This window comes from Eriocheir sinensis, chromosome 29 (assembly GCF_024679095.1).
Source record: "Eriocheir sinensis breed Jianghai 21 chromosome 29, ASM2467909v1, whole genome shotgun sequence".
NCBI classification, from domain to species: Eukaryota; Metazoa; Arthropoda; class Malacostraca; order Decapoda; family Varunidae; genus Eriocheir; species Eriocheir sinensis.
Genome location: NC_066537.1, coordinates 5,944,704 through 5,954,069, shown reverse-complemented (window position 1 = coordinate 5,954,069; position 9,366 = coordinate 5,944,704). Strand labels below are relative to the sequence as shown.

General features: G+C 44.0%; 1 protein-coding gene across 1 annotated transcript; it reads right to left on the bottom strand.

Moving 5' to 3' along the window:
* Positions 1 to 773: 773 nt before the first annotated feature.
* Positions 774 to 3,973, bottom strand: LOC127005297 (glutamate receptor 1-like). Its single transcript, XM_050874089.1, has 6 exons — positions 3,596 to 3,973; positions 3,057 to 3,328; positions 2,494 to 2,671; positions 2,005 to 2,104; positions 1,155 to 1,284; positions 774 to 984 (listed from the first exon to the last, which is right to left on the bottom strand). Exons 1-6 carry the CDS (start codon positions 3,816 to 3,818, stop codon positions 889 to 891), a joined length of 999 nt encoding a protein of 332 aa, XP_050730046.1. The 5' UTR covers positions 3,819 to 3,973; the 3' UTR covers positions 774 to 888.
* Positions 3,974 to 9,366: the final 5,393 nt, after the last annotated feature.

Below are 9,366 nucleotides of genomic sequence, written 5' to 3'. Positions count from 1 at the left end.
TCATAGGTAGCTATGATGCGGCTGGGCATTGGAATTTGATCTCCCTACAATTCCAACTGAAATTTCATGCTACCTCTACGTGAGTCAGTATTATTGTCAGATGTAATGACTAACCAACTGAATCTTTCATGGAGAGGAGGAATTATGTGAAAGAATACCAGATATGCAAACACAAGTCTAGTCTACGGAACTGAACAGCTGTGGAGAGTGATTACCTTCCTCTGAGGACGCCGTGATGCACGAAGGGCCCCGGATGATCCCCACCACCGCGGCGCCGTTTGTGTCACCACCACCACCACCACTAGCCCCACACACACACACACACACACACACTAGACTTAAAAGTGCGTGTTGCTGTGATGCCAATAGTAAATGAAGCCATTTCTTCACACACAGAAATACTCTATTAGACACTTAAAGCACAAGACAGCAACCCACTGGAGCAGATCTGCCCCGCCTCCTGGTTATCTCCCTCCAATGTGATGCTAACGTGAGTCCTCTCGATACGTCCCAACGAAACAGCTTCACTTACTCGAACGCGAACAACGATGCCACACACAAGACTAGAGAAAGCATGCAGCAACAGACACTTATTAATATCGATGGCGCACAGCGAGATAAGTAAGGCGAAGAATATATTACTACTCTTTTCGGTCAAATAAATCAAGCAATGCTGGTCTATAGGTCTTTTCGAACTATTGACATGAAGCCCAACACTAAACCGCAGACCTCCCCCCCCCCTCATCAAAGTACTAACAACCTATCATGCTTTTCTAATGCCACCAGTAACTATGAACTGTGTGAGTGCAGAACGACATGTATAACAAGGAAAGTGTCTGCCAAGTCGAGGAGATGGTGGTGGTGGTGATGGTGATGTTGGCTCTGACACTAAGCCGTTGTGACCCTACGTGGCGCGGAGAGCACCTCGCAGACGAAGACGAGGATGGAGGCGCCGAGACCCCCAGCCAGGACAGTGAACACACCCTGGAAGCACATCATTAAGCACCTCAAAAACACGTTATTAAGACAAAAGAGACAGAACTATGATTTAAAAACGGGAAAACGTGGAAAATAGATGCCTGAGAGAGAGAGAGAGAGAGAGAGAGAGAGAGAGAGAGAGAGAGAGAGAGAGAGAGAGACCCACATCACCTTACCCAGAGGTTCGTGAGGCCCAGCTTGTCCTGTACCGTGATGACTGAGGGCGGGAAGCGGCAGTAGGTGGCGTTGGGTAGGGACTCCTTCAGCCACTGCCCGTACAGGCCCCCTTGTATCACCGCCTGCACTCTGCCACGGACACACGGACACATTACTTTGCTTTCTTTACTTACAGAGGGGGGGGGGGGGGGGTTGACGCACACAAGGACATGTTAGGTTACTTTATTTGCTTGTATTACGATATTTTAACAACCAACCCTAAAATATAATAAAGGAACCGAATTTCTAGCTTTTGGCTCTATCAACAACTACTTCTGAAGGGCACAAAGGAGATTAGTATGGTTTTCATGATTGTTTTTCACATTCACAGTGCAGAAGCCTTGTTACACGACTACTAGGTCGGTATTATAAGATACTTTCGCTTCTCACATCAGTTATTTCTAAAGGTCAAAGAGGGAGTCAGTCGGGTTCTAAGGAGTGTTTCTTCAGGTTCAGGGTACAGAAGAAGGGTCAAACTACCACTAGGGTCATAAAACTACTCCTGCATCTCTTACGAACGCCTTGTCAAATATGCGTTCTTGGGCGGCGAACTTACAATACAACCCCTAAGCTCTCTTTTGTCCGGTCATTACTTTCGTCTTTGTGGGAGCAGCGATTAGCGGACTTTTTTTTTTTACACCTTTTTTGTTGCCCTTGAGCTGTTTCTTTAGCTGTAAAAAAAAAAAAAAAAAAAAAAAAAATCGAAAACACCCACACGACCTCTACGAAAGCCTTGTCAAATGTGAGTGTGTGCGTGTAAGCCCGAAATGTCTGTGAATAACTACGAACTCAGCGCTTCCTTTCTCTCACCTCGAGTTGACAGCACGTAGGAGGGGGCTGTTCTTCTGCAGGATAATGGAGTAAGTGTAGGATACGATGATCTCCCGCGAAGTATAGTAGTCACAACGCCCTGGGGAGGAAGATATGAGGGAGAGGTGAGGGAGCATCGGGCAGAACGGTTGACTATTGGTTGTAAGGTTGAAAAGGGGATGGAAGGAGAGAATGATATGGAGTAAAAGGGAGACTGGAAGGAGAGGAGTAAAGGAAGGGTAGAGGGAGTAGAAAGAAAATGAGATTGGGATGCACAGAAATAGGGAGAGAGGAGATATATGAGGAAAAAGGGAAAACAAACCTGTAGAGAAAAACAAATCTATCACCATTACCGTCACTATGCCAATCCCTGCTAATCATCACCATCACCCACTATATTACCTCCACCATCACCACCATCTTATAATCCATCCACCAGACCACAGTAAAACCCATCACCAAACACCACCCATCACCACCACCACCCACCAGTGAGGGAGAAGTGCCTGTCGTTCACCACTGCGGCCGAGGAGCTCTCCGCCACAATCACCCAGGGCTTGCCTTGCGCCATGGGGAGGTAGGTCTCCTGATATTCCCGTTGCACCTCCCTCAGACGACCCTCCTTCCGCACCCGCTCCATACCGCGCATTACCGCACCACTACCAGTCTGTTGCGGGAGGGAGAGAGAGAGAAGTGTAGCTAGGGTCCAGTGTGATGTATTTATTGAGGCTTAAAAGTGAAAAATAAAGGTGCATAAGATAAATATACAGGTAGATGGAGTTATATTGTTGTGATGTGTTGCGGGGTTAGATATATGAGTTCCGCTGTTGTTGATTCTGGCAAAAAGTTAAACTAATGGTTGAGAAATAGACAGATTGATAGATAAATGCATAGATAGCAAGAGAAATGTAGATGATGTGCTGTTAGGTGTTTATGAGGTTAGATATGTAAGTTCTATTATTTATTGAGGCAAAAAAGAGGCAGATCGATAGCTTAAAAGTGAAGAATTGGTGTCAGAGAGAGAGAGAGAGAGAGAGAGGGCGTGGGTGTACCTGCAGCAGATGGGCTTCTGCTGAGTTCTCCTGTACCAACAGCAGCACAGAGGCGTGTCGGCCCAGCGCGGCGAGGGTCTGGAAGGGCTGCGGCACGTACCTCACCGCCAGTAGGGACGTGAGGCCACCCATGTACGCCCACGCCAGAACCATGGCCGCCACCACCCACCCGCCCGCCACGGCACGCCCCGCCCACCGCCCGCACTCCTTGATACTGTTGTTTTTGTTGTTGTTGGTGCTGATGTTGCTGGTGATTTGTTTTGCTTCCACGCCTGCACGAAGGAGGGGGGAGAGAGGGAAGAAGTGAAAGTTATTGTGTTGCGTTTGTTGATGAAGGTGATGATAACGACGATAATGATGATAGGGTTTCATAATAGACTAATACTGAGGGAAGGAGAGTTTGTTGTGCTGCTTTTGTTGATAATGATGATGGTGTTGACTATAAGGTTTCATGGTATCTACTATCGAATTAAAAGATATGATCCCACAAACAACTCTGCCAACTATATAACGACATCTCCAAGTCGTTGTGGCATTACTTTGCTGGCACAGGACGCCGCAGTACACGAAGACGAGATCAAGGGCGGCCCGCCACCAGCAACACGGCATCTCCCTGGGTGACATCCATGCCCCCACCGCTACCACTGCCGATGTCACAACCACTACAAAGCCCAGCGCCACGAGGGTCGCTGCCCACATGGAGTTCGAGAAGGGCAGCAGGAAGCCCCAGGGATCCACCTCGGGGCGGCCGCGGGCAGCCATCAGCAGCGAGGCGTCGGAGAAGAGCGGCGACGCGAAGTCCACCGCGATAGCACGTCCTGCCGTAAGAGCGAAGGGACCCAGCGCAATGTCCGCCTCCTGCACGGGGTCACAGAGATTGATTGATAGTTTATTGTTACAATTAAAACAACAAAGAAGGGAGGAGCATGCCATCCCAACCCCCAGGCAGTACAGAGTGTGATTATACAAGGATACATGTGTAAGTAGCACCAGGAAACTAAAAAGATACAATGGTAGGGGACAAGTGCTAAAAAAATGAAGGCCTTGGGGTCACAGAGGGTAAAAGGTAGTAGTAATAGTTTATTGTTGACTGTACAAGGGAGGAGGGCGTAAAAGGTAAGGTCGAGGCCATACGCTATAGCTGGGCGTAGGGAATCTGGACACCTCTCCTTCCGAAATTGACCTCTCCTTCGGCCACCTCTTTGGATTATTTTTTAGGAGCAGCAAGTAGCGGGCTTTTTTTGTTGTTATTGTTTCCTTTTTTGTGCCCTTGAGCTGTCTCCTTTGTTGTAAAAAAAAAAAAAAGACTCGGATTCGTAGAGAGGCTAACAACTAGACCTCGAAGGCGTCGGAAGCCATTAAATTCGTTCCTGATAAATGATTATGGATAAAAAAATCAGCCAAGAAAGAGGTCTGTTTGTATCAAAAGCCAGAAAAAAAATGTGATTCACTGCGTTAGATATACACATGCAGAGTCCTAGTGTCGTATTAAAAGACATTTCGCCGCCCAAGAACACACATTTGACAAGGCTTTCGTAGGAGTTGTGGGCATTTTCAAGAGCAGTTTTATGACCCTGGTGGTAGTTTGACCCTTCTTCTGTACCATTAACCTAAAGAAACACTCATTAGAACCCGATTGACCCTCTCTTTGACCTTTAGAAATAGGTATTACCAGTATTACCAAACATTTCAACGCCAAAGTTCACATATTTGACAAGGCTTTCGTAGGAGTTGTGGGCATTTCCAGGAGTAGTTTTATGACCCTGGCGGTAGACTGACCCTTCTTCTGTACCATGAACCTAAAGAAACACTCATTAGAACCCGATTGACCCTCTCTTTGACCTTTAGAAATAGGTAATGTGAGGAGCGAAAGTGTTTTATAATATCGACCCTAATCTTCCTATTCCCTTCCAAGACTGTCCACCTGTCCGTACCTGTCTGTGCACCATCCCGACCATGCCCGTCACCGTTCCGTTCTCAAGAGTCGTTCCCCAAGAGTCGTCCCGCGGCGTTCTCAACACGAAACTGCAACACACATACACACACAGGGCAACACATAAGTACTACCTGGATTGGATGAACATTTGTGGGTGTTAAATCTAAGGTTTGTTGAGCTACCTGTGATATATTATTTTGTTGATAAGGTTTAATGTTTGATCGTAAGGAATTAGAAGCAGGTTTTGTTATTTTGAGCCTATACACGCTAAATTAAATGACTAATGCGGAAGGAAGAAGAAGAAGAAGAAGACGAAAAAGTAGAAGAAAATAAGACATTGCTTTTCCTATATCTATATCTATATATCTATCGTGTTGCAGTTCTTAAAAATGAGGGAATAATGACAGCGTGAAAGAGAAACAACCTACCGACTCTCATGCATATTTTAATCCCGCCAATAATAATAATAATAATAATAATAATAATAATAATACAATCGTCTCAATATTAAGCACACAACGAAAGCTAAAGTATTACCTCATTTCCGGGTGAATATGATGTAAAATGAACGCTATATCCGTGACTACGAGAAACCCAACTATTAGGCTATGCTTCTCCTTTCTTGTATATTATTAAGATTATTGTGACAGATCGAGGCCATTCTTGCGGATATATGAACCTAATTTTCTTCAATCGCAGTCAGCATGCATGAGATTCACGTAAAGAATGCAAATGGGAGTAATAAGAATTTCGCTTTTCTGGAGAACTCGACAATGTAAAACGATTTAGAGTGTTTCTTAACCCCCCTAAACGTAATGGAACAAGCCCCCACAAAATATCTAAATTTGTAGCTACGTAACAGTCATCATTAATCATATTTCTGCAACGGACAAGATATTTATGAACCCTGTAACAGAGGTGATGAGTTAAAAGGTCAATGGTGAATCATAAACGTTTGCAAGAGGTAGTGGTGGTTGGCTGACGATCGATCGGCCGAGGTGATGTGTGGTGTGATTTGCAGGGAATTGGAACGTTTTATGAAGTGGTGTTGGTGTTTATAGTGAGAGTAAGGAGAGAGGGAGAGAAAGAGCAGAGGAGGAGAGTGATGGATGGAGAAGGGAAGGGAGGAGAGGGGAGAGTGTAAGAATGGAAAGTAGATGATCGAAGGAAGGGAGAGGGAGAGAGGATGAACAAGGAGGAATGGAAAGGGAAAGAGGAAGAATGAGAGGAAAATGAGATAGAGAAGGAAAGAAAAGAGGAGGACGAGAGAGAGATGGATGTAGAAAGGAAGAATGGAGAGAAAGTAGATGAAGGGAGAGGGAGAGAGAATGAACAGGAAGGAATGGAAAGGGAAAGAGGAAAAATGAGAGGAAAATGAGATAGAGAAGGAAAGACAAGAGGAGGACGAGAGAGAGATGGATGTAGAAAGGAAGGGAGGGAGGGAGAATAGTGTAATAATGGAGAGAAAGTAGATGGAGAGGGAGAGAGAATGAACAGGAAGGAATGGAAAGGGAAAGAGGAAGAATGAGAAGAAAATGAGATAGATAGAGAAGGAAATAAAAGAGGAGGGAGAGAGAGATGGATGGAGAAGGAAGGGGAGGAGATAGTGTAAGAATGGAGAGAAAGGAGATGAAGTAAGGAGGAGAAAGAACGACTAAGAATGGAAAGGGAAAGAGAAAGAGGATGAATAGGAGGAAAACTAGATAGATACATAGATAAGGATAAATAGATAGTAAGATTGATAGACGGATAGATGGATAGATAGACAGATAAAGAAGATGGAAAGAGAAAGATGAAGAATAGGAGGAAAACAAGATAGATACATAGATAAAGAGAGATAGATAGTAAGATATATAGACGGATAAATGGATGGATAGATAGATTGATAGAGAATACAGCTATACATGATCAAGCAATTCAACTCAATGCAACATGAAAACATAAAATAAAACAAGAGATTAAAAAAAAAAAAAAATCACAACCTAACTCAAACCTTATTTCCACTCTAACCCAATCTAATATAAACCTGATACCCAATCCAACCTCAACCCAACCCAATCCAATCCAATTCTCAACCCAACTCAAACCTAATTTCTACTCCAACCCAATCCAACATAACCCTGATACCCAACCCATCCCCAACCTCAACCCAACCTAAGAATCAACCAGACACACACTCACGTAAAATTCATAACCTGGGCAAGGACGAGGAGGAGGCTGACGATGGGGCCCTCAAACTGCAACACCGGGCCACCTCCACCACCGCCACCACTTCCTGTGACTCTGAGGTGCGGGCTCCATGTAGAGGCCCCCACCACCAGCTGCACGCCCCTCTGGAACCTGCCGGGCACACACACACACACACACACACACAGTGAAAGACGGTGGTAAAAATGCTTGGATTCTTCATTTTTTGTATATATGTTTAGGCTTACTTACCTATTTTTACTTCCATATTTGGTGTCACGTAACGGGTCATAGCTTCTCTGTTCTCAATATATAAAAGGAAAAAAAGAGAAAACCAACTCGTGAAAGAAGAAAAAGAAGCGGAAACCAACACATGGAAGATAAAAAAAAGGAAAAAGAAAAGAAAACCGACACGTGGGAGAAGAAAATATAAGAAAAAGGAGCAAAAACAAGTGAAAGAAGAAGACGAAGAAGTGGAAGAAGGAAAGTAGCACACGAAAAAGGAGGTAAAGAAGAAAACTATGATGATAATGAAGAATAGACTTTAATATCACCTGTAGTGGTCAGGATCCGCCAGCAGCCCAGCCAGGTCGTCGGGGTGAAGGCGGCGTGAAGTCTCCATACCTTCCACAGCAGCTGTCAGGAACGGAGGTGACGCACGCTTACGACTATATGTAGCCTATTATAGAAACAGCTGTTCTCGATATACTCTCTGTTCTCTCTATATATAAGAAGAAAAAAGAAGAAAAAGAGAAAATCAACACTTGGAAGGAGAGACAGAAATAGACAAAACTTTCGATCTTTTCTTTATCTTCTTTTTCTTTCACGAGTTGGAACTTTGTCTATACCTACATACAGACACAATTAAAGGCGCAGACAGTGGGTATTATATGCAAGTGAGTGGGATATAAATAAACATACATAGACATACTAAAAAAGGATACTCTAGTCTTCATTCTACTTTTGGTCAGGAAGAAAGCAACGAACTGAAGTATTAACATTTCTCCCACACACAATCATTATAACCACTAAGCGATCTCCTTAAATATCAGAAACAGAAGCAAAACGGACGAACAGAGGAAAGAGAGGCAAAGAAAGAAGCCAAATGAATCTCTTTTAGCTCTTTCTTTCCTTCTTCGTCTATATCAATAAGAATCTTGAACCCAAACACGCAGTCTACTCACCCAAGACCTTTCCCTGCGCTGACAACCACGGATATGCTCGACAACTTCCTTCGATCTCAGCTCAACCGTTACTAACTAAACTCTCTCTCCTTCCCTCTCTCTCTCTCTCAGCAGGCATGTACTCAGGTAATTCATGAGGCCATTTAGCAACCCACCAACGGATAACTCACGCCGCGGGACTGCTGAACGCCTTGCAATGAACGGAGTAGGGTCGGAAGACATGAGATAGGGACGTTGAGGGGTTGTAAAGGCTGCTATTCCATGGTTAAAGTCGTTAGCTGAGGTCAGACTGTATAACCTATGAGCCCTACTTAAGACTTTATCTGCATAGTGTTTTTAGTATTGAAGTTGACAGAATTGAGTATTGTTCCACTCACGACTGAAGGATTTTGTAAGGTGCTTTCCTATGTCTGTGTATCTTTGAGCGCCCCAACTATGTCTCGTATGAGTTTTGGTGTAAATTTACATACGCACAACGTCTTTTCTCTATAGAATAGTGAAAATATTAAATGGAATGTGAAAAAGCTGCGTGAGTAAGCTATTTCCATGTTGACTTTACTCTATGGAAGCACACGCCAGCTTTCAGACGCACGCACATTTTTATTTTTTTTTATTTTTTATTTTTTTATGAAACTGCACGAGACTTTTTCTTGTCATAATTTACTAGAATGGAGTCTAACAATCATCCATTTTTAGTCCACTGTGAACATTCCCTTTTATTTTATTTTCAACAGCTACTGGAATGAATTATCTTGACTATACCTTCTATCAATGTGAATTTAGTTGAAAGCTTCCGAGAAAATGGTGACCTCCCCCTCTACCACTACTACTACTTCTACCTCTACTACTACTATATTTTTTCATACTACTGTTACTGCTGCTGTTCCTTACCTCGCCTGGCATCCACTACCAGACACAGGAGTTCCGTGACTCCCCCAATTGCCTACACTGCTACAAGGCTCATATGACTCGCGTGCAGCCTAGAACTGTTGGGAAAAAGGAA

Bases quoted from the DNA above. Each gene is read 5' to 3' on its own strand.
- LOC127005297 (XM_050874089.1), bottom strand. From the start codon at position 3,818: ATGGCTGCCCGCGGCCGCCCCGAGGTGGATCCCTGGGGCTTCCTGCTG. The intron at 1,285-2,004 runs GTGAGAGAAAGG...TGTCCGTGGCAG, and splicing joins CTACGTGCTGTCAACTCGAG to AGTGCAGGCGGTGATACAAG. The intron at 985-1,154 runs GTAAGGTGATGT...ATGTGCTTCCAG, and splicing joins TGGGCCTCACGAACCTCTGG to GGTGTGTTCACTGTCCTGGC.